Genomic DNA, 25795 nt, shown 5'->3' with positions numbered 1-25795 from the left:
CAAATCAATATACATCTGAATTGTCTATTTTCACATTTTAGCTAGCATAATTTATGTTTCAATGGTTTCTGTGCACAGGTATGTTCTCTTTACACAAAGAACAACAACAACAAAAATCTCATTTCAATTTAAGCAACTCATCTCAAACTGACAGGTACAAACAGCAAAGAGGAGAAAGGTTGGTATTATGCAATAAAATCAACTTCATTTCTGCTCTCACTTCAATCCTACGCAGCTACAAACAGAAGAATTGGAGGGAAATATCATGGTTTCTAAACACCAGTTTCCCAAATACAGTTTGATTTGTTGTGTCACTTTTTCCTGAGATTAACACAAACTATTTTGGCCCTCCTAAATACATCTGAGAATGAGGAATCAGCGCAACAAAACCAAATTTTATCTCCAAATAAATCCAGAAGTTATCTGCCTATTCATTATTATAGATAAGAGATCACTTTTGATGGTAAAAATTCAACAAATGTGTCTCTAAGATTAAACATTACAACAATCACCAACAAACTATTAATTCCTTTAGCACTTAAAAAAACTGGTTTTTAGGGTGCATGGCTAGCTCCAGTTGATCTTGTGGTGGTGAGCTCAAGTCCCACAATTGGGTGCAGAGATTACTTAAAGATAAATTCTTTAGAGGCACCTGGGTGACTTAGTGGGTTAAGTGTCAGACTCTTGGTTTCAGCTCAGGTCATGAACTCACAGTTCATGAGTTCCAGCCCTCTGTCAGGCTTTGCACGGAAAGCACAGAGCCTGCTTGGGATTCCCTCTCCCTCTTGGCCTGGGTGGCTCATGATCTCACAGTTCATGAGTTCCAGCCCCACAGCAGGCTGGCTGCTGTTAGTGCAGAACCCACTTTGGGTCCTCTGTCCCCCTCTCTCTCTGCCCCTCCCCTACTCTCTTTCTCATCTCTCCCCCTCCCAAAATAAGCATTAAAAATAAATTAAATAAAATAAATTAAAATTTTTAAAAAGCATAAAAAAATAAAACCTTAAAAAAAAAACGAAAGTGACTTTTACTTTGTGTATATATATTTAAACCACTGCCATAACTGACAATTTCCAGCACATTATATATCATAGCAAATTGTATAGCCAGGTAATAAAATGAGTGTTCCTTCCCCAAATCAACATTCCAAATAAACATACTTGTAAAATAAGAGAAATGAAAAATACACGGTCACTATTAATCCCAATGGCTTCCCTCTCACATAATCAGTTTCGTCCATATTCTTTCACAAGCCTGCAAGATGACAGTAATTTTGGAAATTTTTCTACATAAACTTGAAAGAAAATTCTCTCTCCCTACTTAACAACCACTAGCCTCCTCATTAAATCACAGACAAAAGGGTATTTGAATAAAACTCCCCCTTGGGGCACCTGGATGGCTCAGTCTATTGAGCATCCATCCAACTTCCGCTCAGGTCATGATCTCACTATTCGGGAGTTCAAGACCCACGTCGGGCTCTGTGCTGACAGCTCAGGGCCTGGAGCCCGCTTCAGATTCTGTGTCTCCCTCTCTCTCTGCCCCTCCCTTGCTTGCACTCGGTCTCTCTGTATCTCTCTCAAAAATAAATAAACATTAAAAAAATTTTTTTTAAACTCCCCCTCTAGTAAACTGTAATCTAGAACGTCTTGACTGTTCACAAAATGACTAGCAGAATTGGTCTTGATAGAATAAAAAGCTCTTTAGCACTTTTAACTGTATCTGTTGTAAAAATCCAGAATGTGTTCAATATTCTAATTACTGTTAAAATATACTTCAGGAAAAATAATCTTAAATTGTCTACTATTAGAAAGAAATGCGTAGGGTTATGACAACTTTGATATAATTTACTCAAAAATATAAAAGAGGAGCGTCTGAGTGGCTCAGTTGGTTGAGTGTATAACTCTTGATTTCGGTTCAGGTCATGATCCCAGGGTCTTGGGATTGAGCCCCACATCAGGCTCTGTGCTGAGAGTGGAACCTGCTTGATTCCCTCCCTCCCTCCCTCTCTCTCTCTCCCTCCCCTCCCCCCATGCCCCTCTCCCCAGCTCACGTGCACACTCTCTCTAAAATAAATAAAATTTTAAAACATATATATGTAAAAGAAATATAAAAGTGAGGTCTACAAATAATACTAGCCAAAGAAGAAGTTTCATTTCCCTTTCAATAAGAAGTAAATTATTTCAATTGCAAAGGTAAGACATTAGACAAGATAGGGCCTTTAGCATAAATCACACCATATCTTAATACAGCATCACAGCTGAAGAGTCTGATTGCTCCAAAATTTTTAAAAATGTTTATTTTTGAGAGAGAGAGAGAGAGAGAGAGAGAGAGAGAAGCAGAGAGAGAGAGAAGCAGAGAGAGAGAGAGGGAAAGAGAATCCCAAGCAGGCTCTGCACTGTCAGCATAGAGCCTGACGTGGGGCTCCAGTTCATGAACTGCGAGATCATGACCTGAACCAAAATCAAGAGCCAGATACTTAACTGACTGAGCCACCCAGGCTCCCCTAAGTTCTTTTATTTTTAAGTTTATTTACTTATTTTGAGAGAGAGAGAGAGAGAGCGAGCGAGCGAACACGAGAGAACGAGTAGGGGAGGGATAGACAGAGAGGGAGAGAAAGAATCCCAAGCAGGCTCCGCACTGTCAGCACAGAGCCTGACAAGGTCTCAAGACTGTGACATCATGACCTGAGGCAAAACCAAGAGTTGGACACTTAACCCACTGAGCCACCCATGGCTGTTCTAAGTTCTATAGGCTTTTCTCGTTACTTTAAATAAACACCACAAATGTCAGTTTTCCTGCTCTAGAATGTAAGAAAAAAAGAGTATCTCTCTCTGTCTTCCCCTTTGCTGTCCCCAAGCTTCTTCCTTAAATCTTCCAACTATGGGGGCACCTGGCTGGCTCAGTTAGTAAAGCATGTGACTCATGATCTCAGAGTCATTGATCTCAGGGTTGTGAGTTCAAATCCCACAGTGGACATGAAGCCTACTTAAAAAAAAAAAAAAATCTTCCAACTATGACAACATACAAAAATTCTAGTAATGTAATAACTATACCAAAAAAAAAAAAAAAAAACCCATGAAATTTCACAGGTATTTTCTAAATCAACTTATTCTAATTTTAAAACTCTATATAGGTAAAAAAGCTTGCCGTATATTCAGATTTACTCAAACAGGTAACTAAGCACAATTTAACGCCACATGGCTTACCAAAAGCCACAAAGAGAAAAGAGACAATGAGATGTTATCTGCTAGTTATTTTCATGCAGTTTTCTTTGCTTACTACTATATTCATTTTCTTTCCACCTAAATACCTATTTTTGTGACTAAAAAGAATTAAAATCTGTAGTTACTGGACATATTTAGAAAGACAAACCAACAGAGTTCAGAAGAACAAAAAGGCAAAGGTTGACCAGAGCCCAAAAAGCTTTTAAGGGAGAGGATGGGGCTGCCTTTGGAAAGTTGAAAAGATGCACCTAGCCATACACCCAGATTAATAAAATTTCACATGTTAGCTCTTAATTAGACACATACATAGTTTTTGTTTTGGATTAGCCATTGCAAATGCTTAATCTAAACTAGTTCTATTCTTGGGGCACCTAGCTGGCTCAATCAGAAGAGCATGCAACTCCTGATCTCAGGGTCGAGAGTTGAGCCCCATGCTGGGTACAGAGTTTACTAAAAATAGATGGATGGATGGATGGATGGATGGATGGATGGATGGATAGAAGCTAGCACGCAAGCTTTGATAATATATAAATAAAATAAACTAGTTTTATTCTTGGGGCTCCATACAAACCATCTTATTCTATAGATCTGGTGCACAACACAATATTTGTTAAATAGATGGCTGAATGTAAATTCAAAAGTTAACTTTATACTAAAAAGAGATTTAGAGAAGTAATCTATTGAATAGGAGGGAATGGAATAAGAAAATGTTTCAGATTATCCAAATCTCAACTCTCTCCTTTTACCCTTTTCATCCATTTCCCCCTCATTCATTCAGTAAACTTCTGTAAGGTGTAAAATCAACAACTAACTGCCAGGATACCCTTTCAGCAATCTGGTGAAGTCTATATACCAGTTTTCAAATAGTGTTTCTAAATACATGAAGTAAAGTAAATAGGAATAAAAGGGAAAACAATTATATTGACATGGTTATTAAAAGATTTAAATTTTGTGGTATAGTAATGTCTTCATTGACATTAAATTACAATACTTAACATTGAGTTTAATAACTGCTTCCCAGTAATGATGACTAGAAGCCCAATTCTGAGATACCTGCAGAATTACCTGTGGATTTATACTGGTAACAAAGTAACTCATACTGTTAGTACCACTGGTTTTTGATGCCTATTTTCATAATGGGAGGCAATACTTAATTTCAGTTATATGTTACTAGTAAGTGAAAAGATGTTATTTTCCTGATCCAAGTTCAGGGACCCTAAGCTAGGCCAATCATCTTTGGTTGTGATTGAAGTAAACAACTGGGAAACAAAGCACAATCAAAACCTACTTTAAGGGGTACCTGGGTGGTTCAGTCAATTAAGCATCTGTCTCTTGGTTTCAGCTCCGGTCATGATCTCACAATTCATGAGATCAAGCCTCACATCTGGTTCTGTGCTGACAGTGCTGAACCTGCTTGGGATTCTCTCTCTCCCTCTCTCTGCCCCTCCCCAACTCATGCTTGCTCTCTCTCTCTCTCTCAAAAATAAATAAACATAAAAAAAAAAAACTTTAAGATTATTGGGAAAGTTTATGAACTAATTTAAGTTCCATAAATTCTTCTTCAATTCCCTTAACCTTTATTAAAGAAAATTCATTAACATGATAGGAAAAAGAAACTATAGAAATAAAGTATGTTCAAGTTCAATCAGGACTTTGAAAATAAATGCTTTTATGGAATTTACATATTTAAAATTTTCTGCTGGAAGGAACAGTGACTTCCTAAACCATGACAGAGAAAGAGACAGAGCATCATAGGGCTGCACATAGGGAAGTTATTTTTTAATTAAAAAAATTTTTTTTTCAATTTTTAATTTTTTTTTTTTTTTTTTTTTTTGAGAGAGAGAGAGAGTGAGTGAGCGAACGAGCAGGGTAGGGGCAGAGAGAGGGAGGCACAAAAACCAAAGCAGGCTCCAGGCTCTGAGCTGTCAGCACAGAGCCCAATGCGGGGCTTGAACTCACAAACTGAGATCATGACCTGAGCCAAAGTTGGACACACTGACTGAACTACCCAGGTGTTCCCACATGGAAGTTTTTATACCATTAAATCCCAGTTCTCACCAGTTAAATACTGATAACAGTTATGCAGAAACTGTAGGTGTCTCATTCATAAAGACTTCACAACCAAACTGCTATTAATCCCATGTTTACTCATTTGAAATGCACTGCTAGGAATCTGTTCACCAAAGTTCTAACAATTAAGGGGGATGGAGAGTGATTAACTTTCCATGTCATGCAGACAGAATACAAGCTTGTTTCTATAGCTAGAACTGAACTATATTTTATCTACTACAAAATGTTAATCTTAAACATTTTTAAAGACCTTGGAAAGTCATAGTTTCACAGTCATAAAGTTTTAAAGATTAGAAAAAAGAACTTATTTCTTCCAAAAGGAAATGGAACATTGTGAATCTATATAACATCTCAAAATACTGCACTCTGAAGTCAACATAATAGTAAAGGAGAAGAAGGCATTTGATAAAAAGGAGGCTGAACCCAGGGATAAGAGATATGCTCTGCACACCAAAAGAATTTCCCACACTTGTTTCAATCACAGCATCAAATCTTTTAGCTATTTACAACAATTTTGCTTTATCCTGTGTTAACTAAGAACTGTAACCAAGTATTTCAACTATTTATTGAACATGTACTTTGAGACAGACAATATACTAGGCTCTGTGGTGTGCACAAAGGAAGACCTGGTCCTGTTCTCACAGGATAGCATCAAAAGGTCCATCACTGAGTCCCATCTCCAAAAAATTCATTCTGTTTTTCCACAAATCAACATAATCTGATTCTTACTGTGTCTCTCCTGCTTTTCCCAACTTAGGCATTCTCAGAGTCCAAGTTTTCCTTTTCCAAACTACTGAAATAGGCTCCTAACTGCAATCTCTGCCTTTCCTATTCTAAGTCACCAAATGCCCTTCTAAAGCACAGACCTCAACAAACTATCTCCCTTCTCAAAATCTTTCAACCACTCATCTCTGCATGAAGAATCAAACCCAAATTCATTATCATGGCTAAGTCACTCTAAATTATTTGCTGTTTGTAAAACATTCTTCCACCACTTGTACCTCTTCAGGTTGTTCCTTCAGCCCACAATGTTCCCTGTCTAGCCTAAAACTCACCTCTTCTTGTTAAAATCCTACACATCCCTCATACCCCTAAATCATAAAAACTTCCAGCCCCAAGTATGAATCAGGCAGGTGACAGAGGAGGAAATATCTTCTACGGATTGTAATTTAGTACCCCTGTAGATTTTCTAAGCTCATCCTGCCTTTGTGGCAGTTATCTTTCTGACTGTAAACATTCAGAAGCATATAACTGCTCCTTTTGCTTATATAAACAAGAATTAACTCCACCAAATTGATCAGATGACCTCTGGGTTCAAGCTTTTGAGCCTACAATGCTAAGGGTTAGATACCAAACCACTATCACTCCCACTAAGTACAATCCTGAAGGCACTAAATGATGTTTCGTTTTGACCCAATAAAATGCCATGGCATCCCTTTAATGAGATAGGTTTATGGAAAATGACTAAAACCTAAACACTTTAATTCCATGTAGGAGAAAGTGGGACATGACAAGACTTTATAATCAGCTTATAGAACTTGAATGAATCTCACGGCACCTGGGTGGCTCAGTCGGCTGAGTGTCTGACTTGAGCTCAGGTCATGACCTCACTCACAGTTAATGAGTTTGAGCCCCACACTGGGCTCGCTGCTGTCAGCAGAGCCCATTTCAGATCCTCTGTCCTCTTCTCTCTGCCCTTCTCCTGCTTGCACTCTCTCAAAAATAAACAGTAAAAAAAAAAAAAAAGAAAAAAAGAATTCAAATGAATCTAGTCAATCATTTAACTCAACAATATACCAAACATAAAATCAAGAGAAGTTAAGGGTTTTCTTTTTCTTTTTGATGTTTATTTGAGAGAGAACAAGAGAACAAGAACGCAACCAAGAGCAGGGGAGGGGCATGGTGAGAGAGAAAGAGAGACAATGAGCTCCAACTCACAAACCATGAGATCATGACCTGAGCTGACACCATAGTCAGACGCTTAACTGACTGAGCCATCCAGGCACCCCAGTTAAGGGCTTTCATCCATGTGAGAGCTGAAAGATAAGGGTTTTCATCCTTGACAGAGGCTGCAAATGTGGAGCCAGAACCTAATTTTCCCCAATTACATGATCATTTACTTTTCTTAAATTAATTCTAAGCAGGCAATACTAAAAGAGAAATAATTAATCTGGGCATTTTAATCAGGTCAAAAAATTCGTATCCTGTAAATTTAAAATATATACCACCTAAATATAAAACTATGATATCTGTGACAAATAGATTGAAAAACAGTAACTGGAAATGGGAAATGATTAAAGATTATCAACTGAATAATAATAGCTAGCAATTATTAAAGGCAGCATTTATTAAATATATAGAGGCATCAAGCTCAGCATGTGAAATACATTCTTTCATTTTAATCCTCACATAATTTTAAAGCACGATTCTTATAAGAGATGGGAAGCTGAGGCATAGAGAGCAACTTGTCCAAGTAACATGTCCAAGATTATTAAAATGAGTAATAAGCTCTACTGTCTACCTAGATCTATGATAAACTTCTAAGCTCTTTCCTGTTAAGTTTACCTTCGAGTTATTATTTTCATCTTTAGGGTAAAACTCCTTTGTAAAAAAATTCCCAACTAATGAAATTAGCTCCCTCAGCCTTAGTGAACAGCTAAGTTACAACCTGCGTTTAAAGAAAGCTTTTCTACTTGAGTTTATAATTGGCTACCACTTTGTTGTTAAAATTAGTTAAAAGGTATTCATAAGTTCATTTATTCACTGATATTAAATGTGTCAACAATATATTTCACCAATACATCTTTAACCAAACAGCTTTTATGAATTTCCAACCAAAATAATAGAAATGTTAGCATTATACACCCAAGCAATTAAAAACTGTAGAGATACCACATTTTCAAAGGCACAGGATTTACTTCATTCAGCTAAAGTTACCATTTTTCTGCCTCTTTTGGCCATTTTAATATTGAGCATCTGAAATATGAAACAGTATTTGCAAATCGCTTAATTTCAGTTATCAGACAGAATGAATTCAATGGCCACCCGCTAATCAAAGCTTCTTCATTCGTACATGATCCAAGATTACTTACTTTTAAAAATATTACTATGCTACAAATCATTACCACTGATTGTTGAGAATTTGTGACAATTTATTCAACAGCTTGTCTGTTATAACAAAAGGCTGTTAACCTACCTGTCACTGCTGGTACTACTGCTGCTGCTGATTGAATCACTACTGGAGGATCTACTCCTAGAGCCGCTGCCGCTAGGGGACCTTGTGGGTCTAGACGCTTGGCTAGCCAGCCTCTGAGGAGACTGATTTCTAGACTGGGATGAATGTGGTGACCGACTCCTGCTGTGCTGGTAATTCCGCTCTGGCCTTCTGCCTCGTACCTCCCGGGTAATATCATCCCTGTAGATATCCCTGTGTACCACACTGGGCAGTGTAAACTGCTCCCGAGCCCTAGGTTCGTATCGGGGGTCATGAGCATCAAAACGGTTTGGACTTCGACTCCGAGAAGTATAATAGAGCCCATGTTGTAAAGTCCGCTCGCGAGGATCTCTATAGTAATCCTGATCGTAATGTCTTGTCCGATCAAATCCTCCCGTCCCCCGTTCATGGTGTCCATAGGCACTATGTTCATAAGCACGCTCCCTGTTATCTGAAGCCCTGCATTTAGGAGGGGGGAAAAATATTTAATCAATCAGAAAAGGGCAAGCAAAACTAAAAGCAAGTCATGCAAACATTCACTTCAGCATTGTCTGTCTGCAACTGGTCATTTTCTAAACAGCATTAACCTACTTAGTAAGCAAATACTACCAAGCTTAACATTTTACTTGACTACAAATATTACCTTCACAGCTGAGCAATCATTGTGTATATCGGGCTTTCATGACTAGTGTTCTGCAAGTCAGCTGCTCTTTTTATTAGGGATTTTCTGGCTTACATACAGAAATATACATATACCATCTCCTTTTCACTTGTAGTTAAATGGAACAAGAAGAGACTACCATTTTAATATCAACGTTTTCAATACTTCCATCTGATTATAATATACACCAAACTTTTACTTACTTAGCAAATTTATTTTAGGCAAAATTTCCATGATACATTTTAACACAGACATGAAAGCCCTATTGCAATGTATGTCCCAGCAATAAGAGGGCATTTTCAAAAAAGTCCAGAAAAAAATTTTAAGTGTGACTTTTTCTCACTTTTGACTTCTTGGGTAATTATAAAAACTACTAGATTATGTAAATTGCTGTGCCCAAGCAATCACATTTAATAACAGAAATGGAATCTTAAAAGAAAAAGAAAACCACTTAGGATATCAAAATGATGGGTTGACACATGCTATTCTATGGCAAATTTAATTAAAGGATAAACATTATTTTATCTCATGGTGCTATCAAATTCTACAGAATTTTTAAAACGCCTATTCCATGATTCGACGTGTTAATATTTGTACTTAATGGTTACAGGAAATATGTTCTCTTAGGTTTTAGCTAAACTCAAATTGCCTCTGATGAAATCAGCCAATTTTAGGAACTGTAAGATATTCGAAGGTTGCTATCAGCAATGGTTTAACTTAAAGGTATTTTTTGTCGGACAAGAATATTTGCCAACCTACGGTTACAAAAACTGTTGTTGCATATGTTCCATTACACACATGCAATTCTGTGCTAATATTAAAAACAAATTCTAATCCTATGAAGAAATCTTAACATTTTCTACTTTTGTAGGAAACCAGAACTCATTTCCTGAGTTCCTAAAAGACCATTTCATTACTTGAATCTGAATTTGAGAGTTTCTTCTCAACCTTATCTTTGGATTAATCTATCAAAGCATTAAGGAATAACGAAAGAAACAGAAGAATTAGGATCTGAAAAAAAATCTTAAAACTAATACTATGCCCCCAATATATACATAGATCCTTATCTCTCCACTAATCTTCATTTACAGCCACCATTTCACTTAGTAGCAACCATACCTTCCCAGGCTGTTTTTGCTATTTGCTGCTACGATGTAAAGCAACTGGCATGGCAAAAAATTCAGTAATATCTTTCCTTTTTAAATGTATTAAATAACTTTCTCCTTTCTAAATTTGCTACATTGCTGGCATTTGGATAGATATTTCAATGCCTAACAAACAATAGGGTTTCCTTTGAGATTTAAAGAGAAAATTTCACAAATAATTCAATTAGCACCCTATCAAATGTTAATTGGTAAAAGCTGTTATTAATGATATACCAGAAGCAATAAGCAATAGTTCTAGGAGAATTACTTCTACAGCTGATATTTTATAAATATGCGAAGTTCTTATCCATTAGGAAGATACAGAAGGCAGGCACAAGAGCTAGCAGAGCTGAAATCTAATAGCTATTCTTTGATTCATCTATTAGTACTAAATACTTCTAGAGTTAGTGGGGGGAAAAAAAAGAGAGAGTTTGACTTGGGTTAGGAGAGGGGCTAATATACACAGGTCAGGACATACCAACCTTTTCCAAGTGTGGAAACACGACCTATAATCCCAATTAAATCTAGGGAGAGAATTGTGAACATAACTTCCCCAATTTTGGCCCCTCTTATGGGGGTAATCCACCTTCTTAATGGGCAAGGGTGTCAAATGATATTTAGATGAACCACAAGGAAAAAAATCTTAGTGACCAGATAAAATAATTCCACTGGAAGCAAGTAGTCCCAGACAAACTGTAACTCTCAAACCCCCAGACTTCTTTCTTGAGATAGCAGACAATTATAAATTCATCCACATTTATAAAAATTTCCAGCCCTAAGTATGAATCAGGCAGCTGACAGAAGAGGAAATATCTCTAGGATTCCACCAAATGAGGAAGTAACAGTTGTTCGCCAATAGTTCACCTTTGTAGCCATCCAGCACAGTCAATTTTGATTGCTGTATCCACAACTGATCGTCACCATGTGTTCAAGGCTAAAGTACCTTTAATTGGACAGCAACTTGTTTAAGAAACAAAACAGTAATCCTCTTCCCCTGGGCTAATGGAATCTTGACTGCATGACATCCCATACATTCCAGCAATCAGAAAAGCATGGCTATATTCCAAGATTTAGAAACATTCATTATCTCAATTTTCCCCCATTCCATCAAGGAGTATAATTCCAACATGGAAACTGTGTAGATCCAAAATGGAAAAAAATCAAACAGTGCCTTCACTCTTCTTCATCCAAGTACAGATTTCCAGATTAAAGTATTGTTTGTAGAATCCAAGCGGTTGAATCATTATGGTCTGCTAGGTTTTTTTGTGACAATCCAATTCGTTCGTACACTTTATGTAGTGAAAATTGAGAAGCAGATATCAACTTCTAAAAGAATCTGTAGGCTCTAATATTCCAGATATATTCCATATAGTACAACCACAAATCTGTAGCCAAATAGCTCCATCAGATAGCAGAGATATATCCAAGGAAGGCCTTCACATTATCCAAGAGAAGGAATAGTTAACTCTAGAAGACAGGTAACTCCAAAAATGATACTGCCATACAAAATCTTCCACCACTTTACATCTCAGGAGTAGATATCCAACCAGCTGCAGGAAATATCCTCTACGATTCCACAAGATACCAGCCACTGGGAAGAAATCACTTCCGTTTCCAACCCAAAATAGGAAACATTGAGAATGCCCAAAACTTTAAATCCATCTGGGGCCCCTAAATATGAGTTTCTGTTTCTCACCATATCAAATACAAAATACCTGCCTACAGAAACCTTGGAACTTACCCATCAAGTCTCCGCTCATAACGTCCTTCTCGTGCATGAAGTGATGGTGGGGGGCCATAAGCAGGCCCTCCACCACCTCCTCTGAACCCAGAAACCTCTCTACTACGAGATGCTATGGAAACTGTATCATCCAATCCCCGAGCAGCACTCGGAATGGTGCCTGGTTCATTATAATCCGTGCGTAGGTCTCTATCTCCCATTTTGTTGACTGAGTTGTGAGCTTTCTGTGCACTTTTGATGTCCACAAAATCCACAAAGGCAGCCACTCCTCCTTCAGATCCCCTCTTGGGGAGAATTTTGACACTTTCCACGCGGCCATATCTGGAAAAAATAAAACCAACATTATTGTTGCATAGGAATAATTTTCCAAAAACAGTTTTTGAGAATTTGTTTCATATTTTTAGACAATTTACATTGTCTATGAACATGGGAGGAACTGCAAAGTGACACTTGGAACGGCTTTCACACTCACATTTTTCTTTCCTGGGGCAAAAATGTACACATTTTTAAAAATCTTTCCTTCTTTGAACGAGAGAAAAAGAGCATGCACACAAGCAGGGAAGGGGCAGAGGGAGAGTGAATCTTAAGCAGGCTCCGTGTCTAGCACAGAGCCCAGCACAGAGCCTGGTGTGGCGAGATCATGACCTGAGCCTAATTTAAGAGTTGGAGACTTAACCAACTGAACCAGTAAAGCGTCCCTACAAATTTTCTTTTTAAAGTAAGCTCTATACCAACACGGAACTTTGAACTCATGACCCCTGAGATCTAGAGTCATAAAAGCTCTACTGACTGAGCCAGACAGGAACCCCAAAAGTTCACAGATGTTTTAACCATTTTATTGTTCTCACTTCTTAAACATAGTATTTACTAAATTACTTTTCCCCTTCAAGAAACAGCTGAAATGAATCTCTCAGAAGTTTTAGGAATTTTCACATCCTAAAAAAAGATATTAAACCTAAGACTGTAGAAATCTTTAAAGATGTTTATTAAAGTAAAAATTGAAACTGATAACAGCTACTTTAGATTTCATTTTAACTCAATAAGTGAAAATGGTCTTAATGAAAAAATGAGATGATTTCATATCTTAAAGGTAAAATAAATCCATTATTTTGTGTGTCTACTTGTTTTCCAGTGTCAAATTTTTTTAATGCAGTTTTCTGCTATTTAATTTCTTCAGGAGGTTAAAACTATTAAAACATAATTTAGGCATAGTTAGAATTGTTTTTCATACAAATTAATAAATTTGACAAAATCTTTTGATAGACCATATGTTCCCATTTTATTAAAAAATCATTATGTTTGCAAAGAAAAATTTTACGACACCTTTTATATTTTGAAGCATATATATAAGAAATACAAGGACTTGGAATTTTAAAAGTCATGAAATTTCTACAGATTTCATTAGGAGTTAATTATGTTTTATGTACTTGTAATTTGGCATTTTAGAAAGGCAGGCACAGCACTTTTAAATATAGCATTCGTATTTGCTGACAACCCAAAATCATAATTTTACACTTCCCCTGAAGAAGCTGACATTATCAGAAAGCAGAACTTTCCTCTTTACATCCTGTAGTATGATTTAAGTTACTATCTCTCACAAGGAAAGCATAACCCTAAAACTCAATTTCATCCGGCAACTGAACTAAAAGTAACAAAATTATTTGTTAATAAAGTAATGAAAGGATCTTTTTAATTTGGGAAAAAATTGTTTGAAATTGAAATCGTCCTTTTCTTTCCAAAATACAAACATTAAATAATACCTTCCATTATATCTGACAAAGGACTTGTATCCAGAATACAAAAAACCTTATAACTCAACCCATTTTTTTTTAAATAGGCAAAACACTTCAACAAAGAAGACACACAGATGGCAGATAAACAGTAAAATATGCTCGAAATTATTAGTCATTAGGGAAATGCAAATCAAAACCACCACGAGATACCACTTCACACCCACCAGGATGACTATTTAAGGGGGGGGGGGCGGGGGGAAGAACGAGTGTTGACAAGAATGAGGAGAAATTTGAAATCTAGTGCAGAGCTGGTAGAACTGTAAAATGGTGCAGCAACTGTGGAAAAGTTTGGCATTTTCCCAAAAAGCTAAGCACAGAATTACCATATGACCCAGCAATTCCACTCCTTTAAGAAATGGAAACTGGTGCTCAAATAATTATGCAGACAGCAGTGTTCACTGAAGCATTATTCACAACAGTCAAAAGATGGAAACAATCCAAGTGTCTACCAATGAATTAATAAAATGTGAAATACACATAAATGGAATAGTACATTAAGACATAAAAAGATGGGGCACCTGGGTAGCCCAATCAGTTAAGCATCCAACTCTTGATTTCAGCTCAGGTCATGATCTCATGGTTTGTGAGAGTTCGAGCCCCGTGTTGGGCTATGTGCTGACAGCATGGAGCCTGCTTAGAATTTTCTCTCTCCCCGCCCCTCCCCTGCTCGCTCTCTCTTAAAAATAAACTTAAAAAAAAAAAAAAAGAGAGAGAGAGATGTAAAAAGAAACAAAGTTCTGATACATGCTACAACATGGATAAAAATTTGAAACATCATACTAAATGAAATAAGTTAGACAAAATGGGAAAATATTACCTTATGATTCCACTTGTATGAGGTATCTAGAATAGGCAAATTCATCAAAACAGAAAGTAGAATAGAGGTTACCAGGAGCTGGGAGAAGGGGGAAATGGGAGTTATTGCTTAATGGGTATGGAATTTCCATATGGGATGAAAAAATTCTAGAAATAGATGGTGGTGATGGTTATATATAACACTGTGAATGTACTTAATGCCACTGAACTGTATACCTAAAAATGGTTAAAATAATTTTATAGTATGTATATTTTACCACACCCACAAAGTTTATCACTAAACAGAAGGATGCATACATAGGCTTTTCTACTAAAAAAGAAAAAAGAGGGAAGCAGCAGAGAGAAGCAACTCCCCATTAAAAAAAGTTAGTTAGCCGAAGAATAATACAAGGAAAACAAATGTTTAAGCTTATGTCTTGAATAATAAAGAGCTAAATGCAATACTGAAAGAGGGACCAGATAATGTACAGATAATGCAGATAAGGTGGGCTCACCATCTCTATTCTTTTTCTAAATATCTGTCTATCTATCTATTTATTTAGAGTGTGTGTGCATTGTGCAAGCAGGGGAGGGAGAGAGGGAGGGAGAGAGGGAGGGAGGGAGAGAGGGAGGGAGGGGGAGGGAGAGGGAGAGGAAGGGAGGGAGGGAGGGAGGGAGAGGGAGAGGAAGGGAGAGAGGGAGGAAGGGAGAGAGGGAGGAAGGGAGAGAGGGAGGAAGGGAGAGAGGGAGGAAGGGAGAGACAGAGACAGAGAATCTGTGCTGTCAGCATAGAGCCCAATGCAGAGCTTGATCCCTTGAACCCAACCAGGAGATCATGACCTGAGCAGAAAGCTCAACTGACTGAACCACCCAGGTGCCCCTCTATCATTTTTATATTAAGGAAAGCACATTTTGGAAAGAAAACACATACAAATCTATCTTCCAATTTAACAAAGGAGAACTTAATCAGATATTACAATTCTATATTACTCTTCTACAATGTGAAGACTGGAAATTTCCAAATTAAAAAAAAAAAAAAAAAGCCAACTCTTCATACCATGAACACTCAACTGGTAAATACAACATCCTGACTTTTGTCTACGCTTTCTGAAACAACACATTTCCTACAGTTTTCAAGTATTCCTCAAGTATCAAGATGCGACATTTATCTGACGTTTACTAATTAAAAAAAAGAATCAAACCATAATTAGACACTGTTTCCTTTCTGAACTATATCAAGCAGTAGATACAGGTTTTCAGAGAACCTATGGAGTATTTTCCAGTAATACATACAAAATAACTTTTTCTAAGATTACAGGGTCACTGGTTGTGTTACTATCTCATTTATAATTTTTAAAGAATTAAGAGAAACTGTTTAAAATAAATGAGAACATAAAGCTAATAAATTGTGTTTGATGGTTATAAGCTGCAGTATATAACAATCTTATAGGTCTGTCTTCAAAACCGGTCAAAAAACAATACTAAATTGGTTTCTGGTTGGTCAAAAACCTTCAAAATTAAAAAATATTAAATTTATCAACACACACTGTATTCTTCTGAATTTTTAAGAGTCAATGTAAAAATTACCCAAAAGAGGAACACCTGGCTGGCTCCATCAGTAGAGCATAAGACTCTTATTAAGATCTCTGGGTCATGAGTTCAAGCCTCATGTTGAGTGTGAAGCCTACTTAGAATTAAAAAAAAAAAAAAAAAAAAAAAAGTTATCCAAAATAATAACCGGGTCTGGTGAAATGTTTGGTCTCCTTTCAGCAATGGACAATTTATGTAACAAGCACTGACCATCGTTAGCAGTTCCTTGAAGAATATAATTTCACTGAATTAATGGCCTCAGAGCTCACATTAGAAAGCAATATTGACATAGTTGAGGAAAAGCATGGGAGTATAAGAGACTAGGAACCCAATTCAATTAATTATATGCTTTTTAATAAGTACTGTTCTAGGCACTTGATGCATATCAGGGAGCAAAACAAAGATCCCCAGTCTCAGGGAATTTAATTATAATTTAGTCCTGATAGGTGAAGAGTCCTCCTATTCTAAACTGTTTTTATCAACTCTACAAGAAGCTTACTCTATAATTTCCAAAGCAACACCATTACATAAAGCTAAAGACATTAGTATGCTAAAACCCAATGAATTCTCTCAATACCTCTTCTTTCCAAGAAGGCACTGTACTCAACCATTAATGGCTGGGTTACCATTAAAATTCAATGATTAATTTTAATCCTAGTTTTTGCAACAGACCCTACCAATAAGCAATAGTAAAGAACAGCCACATACAGTACTTCCTTTTCACACAAAGCCTCCTACTACAGAAAACAATCCTCCCCAAGTCATTTTTGAAACAAGACAACAGGTCCACTCCGCTTAGAAAATACAATCAAATTCTACATCTACTTTGCCCAGTTAACTCCTAGAGTTAAAAGATCCCCTCTGAGTCTTTTATGATTATTAACATTACTTCTGCATTTTCAGGTAAAGAGATCCCTTCTAAAGCTTCAATGTTGTCCTGCTATCCCAGGTAAGAGTTAATAGAATTATGGGGTGCCTGGGTAGCTCAGTCTGTTGAGCTTCTGACTTCAGCTCAGTCATGATCTCGCAGTTCGCGTTGGGCTCTGGGCTGACAGCTGGGAGCCTGGAGCCTGCTTCTGATTCTGTGTCTCCCTCTCTCTGCCCTTCCCCTGCTCGTACTCTGTGTCTCTCTCTCTCTCATAAATAAAAAACACTAAAAAAATTTTTAAGGAAGAGTTATAGAATTATATACAAGAAGAATATCAGCTTCTCTGATGAGGCATGCAATTAACCTACACATCTACTCATGTAAAATGCAAAATATCATTTTCCAAACATTATATATTTTATCAAACTACCAATAGCTTTGTGTATTTCCCACTTTCCCACCCTTCCATCCCATTATGGCCAACATGTTGCTTATTCAAAAGCAAATGGCCAATAGGCACAGACAGAAACAAAGCAAAGATCAAATGAACATGTCATAAGGTATAAAAAGGCCTAAAAGATAAATATTAAAGCTTGGTTAGGCTACCTAGAATAGCAGAGAAAAGAGGGACACCAGGTGGCTTAGTCAGTTGGGCATCTGACTTGATTTCAGCTAAGGTCATGACGCCAGGGTCTTGGGATCAGGCCCCACATCAGGCTGGGTGCTGAGCATGGAGCCTGCTTCATATTTTTCTCTCTCCCTCTGCCCCCTCTACCCTGCTCATGCTGTCTCTCAATCAATCAATCAATCAATCGCAGAGACAAGAAAACGTGTGTTTGTTTTTTACACTATAAAAAGATCCAAAATCATTCATCTTTCAAACTCAGACAGTTGGGTCATAAATACATCCATTACAACTACCAAACTATCTGGAATAACACAGTAACATCAACACATTAATTATCTTTCCATAGCAATAACTTTTACAAAGGAATTGCTAATTTATAAATCAACCCATTTGATCTTATATTTATACCAAAAGGCTAGTTTCCCCTCTTATGTCAGACTTTTACTTCCTATACCAGTGACTGGAAATACTTCAGGCGATCCCTAAGACAGAATCCTCAGCAACTTGTTATGTTGTAAGAGCACCTAATTAGAGCTGGCCACATTTTTCTTATAGAATTGTGGGTGAAAAAACATTTTTATTGTGATAAAATGCAATATAAGCTAACCATTTTTTTAAAAAGTAAGCTCTATGCCCAACATGGGGCTTGAATTCACGACTCTGAGATCAAGAGTCATGTGCTCTACCGACTGAGCCTGCCAGTCGTTAACCATTTTTAAGTGTACAATTCCAATCTTTTAAGATTAAAGCTATTGCTTGTCATCAATTTAACAGAGGTAGATATTAAAGCTACCTCATTCACAATTACTGATATCCCCAGATTTCAACACATTAAATGTGGTGTATAACTCAGAATCACATACTTAGATTCCAAAATGCCTACAATTTGGACATAGCCAAATAAGGTATTTGTAACATGTCTCGTTATAACAGTTAAAGCCCAAAGTAAAACTTAAATTTTAACAGTGACCTAGAATGACAAAATAAATTTACATTATTAGCATGACAATGATAAAAGTTAATGGTCTTATTTTATCCAAAAACAAATATCAAAAATTGATATAAACCCACAAAAACAAGGAAATAATACTTGCAAACTATGTATCTGGTAAAGAGCTCTTACAATTAAACCTAAAAATGAATGCAGTTTAAAAATACACAGGGGCAGCTGGGCGGCTCAGTGGGTTGAGCGTCTGACTCTTAATTTCAGCTCAGGTCATGATCTCACGGTTCAGGAGTTCTAGCCCCACAAGAGGGGCTCCGTGCTGACAGTGCAGAGCCTGCTTGGATTCTCTCTCCTTCTCTCTCTGCCCTCCCCCCGCTTGTGTGCTCACTTTCTCAAAGTAAATAAAAAAAAGCCTAAAAAAAATCTTTTTTAAGAACGGGCAAAGGTTGGAGCACCTGGCTGGCTTAGCTAGTGGAGCATGAAACTCTTGATCTCGAGGCCGTGAGATCAAGCCCCATGCTGGGTATGGAGCTTACTTTAAAAAATAAATAAATGTATTACCTAAAAAAATATATGATATGGCACTCAGCGACTATGAAGCTGGGCAGATCTCATCTGGATGATGGTGTGGATTTCACTGTCCTCCCAGCCTTTCCACCTTCTCCTGAAACCCCTCAATAAATGGTTTGAACAAAAAAATTTTTTACATAGGGGCACCTGGGTGGCTCAGTCCATTGAGCGTCCGACTTCGGCTCAGGTCATGATCTCGCAGTTTGTGGGTTCGAGCCCCGCATCAGGCTCTGTGCTGACAGCTTGGAGCCTGAAGCCTGCTTCGGATTCTATGTCTCCCTCTCTCTCTGCCCCTCCCCTGCTCACACTCTGTCTCTCTCTGTCTCTGAAAAATTAATAAATGTTAAAAATTTAAAAAAAAATTTTTTTACATAGATGTATGTATATGTGCATGTATACGTATGTCCATACAATGGAATGCAGTTTGGCCACAGAAAGGGATGAGCCTCGAAGACATTATGCTAAGTGAAAAAAAACCAGTCACATATTGTATAATTCCATATATTATATGAAACATCCAAAACAGACAAATTCATAGAAATATAAAGCAGATTAGTGGTTGCCAGGGCCTGAGGAGAAGGGAGAATGGGGAGTGCCTGCTAACGCACGTAGAGTTTCACTATGCTGTAATGAAAATGTTCTTGAAATTAGTAGTGATGGTTGCCTAACTCTGATTATACTCAAAACAACTGGATTGTATGCCTTTTTTTAAAGATACATATACACATATATACATATACCTATATATATATACACATATATGTACATATATGTACACATATATACGTGTATATATATATAGTACATAAATTCTACAGCCACCAAGGGGCTCAAACTCACTACCCTGAGATCAAGAGTCACATGCTCTACCGAATGAGCCAGCCAGGCACTCCTGAACTGTACACTTTAAAAGGATGGGGGCGCCTGGGTGGCTTGGTCGGTTAAGCGTCCGACTTCGGCTCAGGTCATGATCTCACAGTCCGTGAGTTCGAGCCCCGCGTCGGGCTCTGTGCTGACAGCTCAGAGCCTGGAGCCTGTTTCAGATTCTGTGTCTCCCTCTCTCTCTGCCCCTCCCCTGTTCATGCTCTGTCTCTCTCTGTCTCAAAAATAAATAAATGTTAAAAAAAATTAAAAAAAAAAAAAAAAAAAAGGATGAGTGTTATGGAATGTGGATTATATCTCAATAAAACTTACTAAAAGAAAAAGATGGGGCATCTGGATGGCCCAGTCTGTTGAGCATCTCTGTTTTCTTTTTAATATACATTTTTTGGGAGAGCATAAGCAGGGGAACGGCAGAGACAGAGGGAGAGAGGATCTGAAGCAGGCTCTACGCTGACAGTTTGACAGCAGTAAACTCGATGTGGGGCTCATGACCTGAGCTGAAGCTGGATACTCTACCCAACTGAGCCACCCAGGCGCCCCGAGCATCTGAGTGTCGATTTTGGCTTGAGTCATGATTCCAGGCTCGTGGGATTAAGTCCCGCATTGGGCTCTGCACTGAGCATGGAGCCTGCTTAAGATTTTCTCTCTCCCTGTGCCCTTCTCCCCTACTCCCACTCTCTCTAAAATAAAAATAAAAAATAAATAAAAGAAAAAATATAGGAGCTCCTGGCTGTCTCAGTCATAAGAAATATATGTATGATAAAATAGTGCCTGTCGCTGTCCTTTAATACAAAAGATTTTGTATCTCCTTTAGTCATGAGCATCTGTTATGTAAACATAAATCAACTGCATGCTGTGTTGTCTATAACTGGGCACACTCGGAAGACATTTTCTATTTCAAGTATGCCTGGCTGGGAAGATAAGTAACCCACTACTGATGACAACCACTATCTGCCACCTTCATGTCACAATGACACAGAATTTCCTTCAGTAAATCTACTGTGAAATAAATTTATATAGAAAGTAGATCTAAAGCTATTTTTAAACAATATATTATTGTTTTAATCATGCTTTCTTTTGCCTAAGTACAAATAATTACTAAAGATGGCAAAAGACAGACTGAGAATCCCTAAAGCCAGCAAAAGACAGCCCTAGTCTCACTAGAGAAAAAAAGCTAATACCCTGAGAGATGCTTCTCTACTTGGAGGGATGAGGGGAGGACTGGAGAAAAACAAGAGGAGGAGAAGAATGATTTGTAACAGTTTGCCAATATGTGTTATCTCTCTGCAAAGCAAAAAAAAAAAACAAAAACAAAAACAAAAAACAAAAAAAAAACCTATTAATTTGTTGTATAATCTTGGGTCTGGGAAAGACTTTCAACATGGGGTAAAACCTCTTTTTTTTTTTAGAGAGAGAAAGAGGGTGCGTGCACTCGAGCAGGGTTGGGGCAGAGAGAGGGAAACAGGATCAGAAGAAGGTTCTGTACCAACAGCACAGAGCCCTGTGTGGGGCTCAAACCTGAACCAGGAGATCATGACCTGAGCCAAAGTCGGACACTCAACAAAATGAGACATCCAGGATCCCCTCTCTGTTTTCTTTAAACTTTATTTATTTTGAGAGAGAAAAAGAGCTGGGGAGGGGCAGAGAGAAGAGGGAGAAAGAGAATCCCAAGCAGGCTCTATGCTGTGAGCACAGAGCCTGACAGAGGCAGGGAGGCTAGAACTCACAAACCATGAGATCATGACCTGAGCCAAAAGAGTGGGATGCTTAACCAACTGAGCCACCCAGGTGCCCCGGGGTAAAACCTCTAAATCATAAAGAAAAATACCACATAAACCACATAAAAATTACAGTTCCTAACAGCAAAATACTGTCAAAAAATGGGAGAAAATACTTGTAACACATGAGAAATAAAATGTTTTCCTAAATATACAAACAGCTCTTACAAATCAAGGGAGACAGAGGCCCCAACAACAAAAAAAACAGGCAAAATATTTTACCATAAAGTTCTTTTTAAATACGCACATACACATAGGGAGCACCTGGCTGGTTCAGCCAGTGGAGCAGGAGACTCTTGATCTTGGGGTTTGGGGTTCAAGCCCCATAGTGGGTGTGGAGATTACATAAAAATAAACAAATAAGATATGCACATACACACAAATAGTAAACAAAAGAAATACACTCAAAAAAGTTGCTAAATTTCACTCAAACTTTTGAAAATACGAATTTTAAAAATCTGAATTTTTAAAAAGGTACCACATAACACAAAGACCTAAATTAGTAATACCGAAGTACTAGCCTGAGTAGAATAGCCATTTCATACCACTCTCTGCAGGAGTATAAATTAGAAAACCTCTTAGGAAGATAATTTTATAGTATCGATTAGAACTAAGTACACATCCCCAGAAATTCCATTCACAGGGATTGATCATGTATATGTAATTGCATGTGTCTGCAAACAGTATACAAGATTGCTTACTGCAACACTGCTTATAACCGTAAAAAAAAACAAAGCAACCACCATTTCACTTTGTCTGTATGAATTTAACTGCTTTACGTACCTACTATAAGTAGAATAATACAATATTTATCCTTTTGAGATTTGCCTTATTTCACTTAGCGTAATTTTTTTTAAACAGGCGAAAATCAAATTTAATAGGTGTACATACAGGAAATCCACACAGACATGGGATTCCCTCACTGAGCATAACTTCTTCAAGGTACATCCATCTGTAGCATGGGTCAGAATTTCCTTCCTTTCTAAGGCTGAGTGATATTGCATTGTATGTTTTCTGTTTATCCATTCATGGGTCATTAACACTATGGCTGCTTCCATCTTTTGGCTATTGTGAATAATGCTGCTATGATCACAGATTACTTTTTACATATGAAAAACTATTTATTGGTTCTACTTAGGAGGGTCTAAGAAAACCTGAAAACCGAAGAACTTAATTCGAGCAACAAAACTATACTCATTTGTTAACCTAATCCATGGTGAGTGTCTAGAATGCTGTACATGAAAATTTGATTGGGGCGCCTGGGTGGCTCAGTCGGTTAAGCGTCCGACTTCGGCTCAGGTCATGATCTCGCGGTCCGTGGGTTCGAGCCCCGCATCGGGCTCTGTGCTGACAGCTCAGAGCCTGGAGCCTGTTTCAGATTCTGTGTCTCCCTCTTTCTCTGACCCTCACCCTGTTCATGCTGTCTCAAAAATAAATAAATGTTAAAAAAAAAAAATTTTTTTTTAAAAAGAGAAGAAAATTTGATGACTCACTCTTGAGAAAAATGTTTTCAAGGTAAAGCCTTGAATGACAAAATTCTTCAGAACTATTACAGGCATCATTACGTCAGTGAAAAAAATGCATTATTTCACACCAATCTAATGAGAAACTATTTACTAAGTAAAATTAACTTTAGGGAGTGCCTGGCTGGCTCAGTCAGTAGAGCATGCACCTCGATCTCAGGGTCTTGAGTTCAAGCCCCACAGTGGGCATAGTTTATTCAAAATTTTAACTTTTAACAATTTTTAATTTTTAACAAAAGGATAATGCTCAACTAATACGTACACCTCTGAAAGATTATTCAATTATGAGAAAAAATTCCAAAGATTCTATAAATTTTTATTTTTTACATTTTTATTTAAGTAATCTCTACATACAACATGGGGCTCACACTCAAGATGCCGAGATCAAGAGTCACACACTCCTCCAACTGAGCCAGCCGGACTCCCCGATTCTGTAATCTTTAGATCCTACTGGTGAGATCAATAGGAAGTCTGAATCTATTAGACAATTTTAGAACTAATTCATAAAGTTTTTCTCTAGAGAAAAGGAGAAAGGAGTCTGTACTGCAAGAATCAAATTATATAGTGCAAGAATATGATGACCACCAAGTTAACTTCTGGACATTTGTTCTCACAATAATTCATGAATAACTTCATTAATGTGTCTGATTTACACAGGACTTTTCTGGGGAAAGCTCAAGTATAATTGTAAATAGAAGCAAATGATTATTTATGATCAACCATTTCTTAAAGTAATGACAATGAATAAAGCAGTTAGGTGAAGAAAAAGGAGCAAGGCAAGCTGATCAAAATAAAGGGAAGGCCGGGGCACCTGGGTGGCTCATTCGGTTAAGTGTCCGACTTTGGCTCAGGTCATGATTTCGCGGTTCATGGGTTCGAGCCCCGCATGGGTCCTCTGTGCTGACAGCTCAGAGCCTGGAGCCTGCTTCAGATTCGGTCTCCATCTCTCTCTGCTCCTTTCCTGCTCATACACGCTCTCGCTCGTGCTCGCTCTAACACACATACACATTTAAATAAAACATTAAAAAGTTTAACAAAAAAAGGGGAGGGGGAAGGCTGAGGCGCCTGGGCAGCTCAGTGGGTTGAACATCCGACTCGATTTCAACTTGGTTTGTGATCTCCCAGTTCCTGGGATCGAGCCGTGCGTGGGGCTCTGCACCGACAGCAAAGAGCCTGCTTGGGTTCTCCCTCTCCCTCCCTCCCTTAATAAACTTAAGAAAAAGAAAAAAAGGGAAAGCTGGAGAGAACAAAGTTGAAGTGGCAGAAGCCAAGAGAATAAAAAATAGCAAAAATCTACATCAAGAATTCCTAGTCAGAATGCAAAGGGCTCTTTGAAAACGTGCTTCCTACCTGACTTAATAGGACTATTACTTACAACTGCTGAGAAGAAATTCATTTTTAACCTTATGACTAACTTCTTAGTAAAATGATAATTTAAAAAACGACTTTGGGAAATTTATGAATACTTCCAATATTTCACTTGACTAGTGACTTTTATCCTTATTTCATACTACATGGTTGCTAAGATAAAATAGAATCAAGACAAAACGTATCCCACCTTTTGTTAACATACATAAATTCCATATTCTTTTTTATATACCATTATGAGTATTTCTGTAAACTCTGAAGACTACCTCTACTCTCAGATTTAGGAAATGAGCTCACAGTATCACTCCTGTATCTTAAAAGGCCTATAGTTTTTGGGTGTTTTTTTTTTTTTTTTGCTCAGTTCCATTGTTTTATAAACTTTTAAGTAAATATGCTTCCCAATACAGAACCTTGGCATGAAATTAACCCCATCAAATTAAAAAAAAAATAAGTCCTTAGTCTCCATGCCAATCGTTTTGTTAAATGTGCCAACTTCCCCAGTCAACATTTTAATCTGGTTAATCTCTAAAACTAAAAAGCTTTTTCTACAAACAAGAAGTCTTTTAGGAAGAATAAAAACATTCGGAAAAAAACTCAGAAAAAACATTTGTTTTTAATTTTTTTTCATGTTTATTTATTTTTTAGAGAGAGAAGGACAAAGCATGATGGGGGGAGGGGCAGAGACAGAAGGAGAGACAGAACCTGAAGCAGGCTCCAGAACCTGAGCTAACAGCACAGAGCCTGACGCGGGGCTCAAACTCACGGACCGTGAGATCACGACCTGAGCTGAAGACGGACACTTAGCCGGCTGAGCCACCCAGGCGCCCCAGAAAAACATTTTTAAAACAAAATTTCCAGTAAGATCAACACAAGGGAAATCAAGTGTCATAACCCTGTGAGACCCAAAGCTGTGATGAAAGTTCCTTTTATACATCTACTTTTAGAATGACAAAGCAAACCTATGCTGAAAAAGATGATCTGTGTCAAAAACCACTGTGGAAA

The 25795-nt window shown here is 37.6% G+C and overlaps 1 protein-coding gene across 3 annotated transcripts in view; it reads right to left on the bottom strand.

Annotated features, from left to right (window-relative positions):
* Window positions 1-25795, bottom strand: part of SPEN (spen family transcriptional repressor) — an 89811-nt gene that overhangs the window by 49489 nt on the left and 14527 nt on the right. For 2 of the 3 annotated variants that reach the window (XM_042996506.1, XM_042996507.1), the window contains exons 2-3: window positions 12053-12373; window positions 8488-8964 (exon numbers count right to left, since the gene is read on the bottom strand). In XM_042996506.1, the coding sequence (XP_042852440.1) occupies window positions 8488-8964; window positions 12053-12373 (798 nt within the window). The remainder of the gene's footprint in view (window positions 1-8487; window positions 8965-12052; window positions 12374-25795) is intronic. The other variant, XM_042996508.1, reaches the window with a different exon arrangement.

The sequence above is a fragment of the Panthera tigris genome, chromosome C1 (genome assembly GCF_018350195.1).
Source record: "Panthera tigris isolate Pti1 chromosome C1, P.tigris_Pti1_mat1.1, whole genome shotgun sequence".
In the NCBI taxonomy this organism is placed as follows: domain Eukaryota; kingdom Metazoa; phylum Chordata; class Mammalia; order Carnivora; family Felidae; genus Panthera; species Panthera tigris.
The sequence above is the reverse complement of the archived record's forward strand: the minus strand, read 5'-3'. Positions and strand labels throughout refer to the sequence as shown.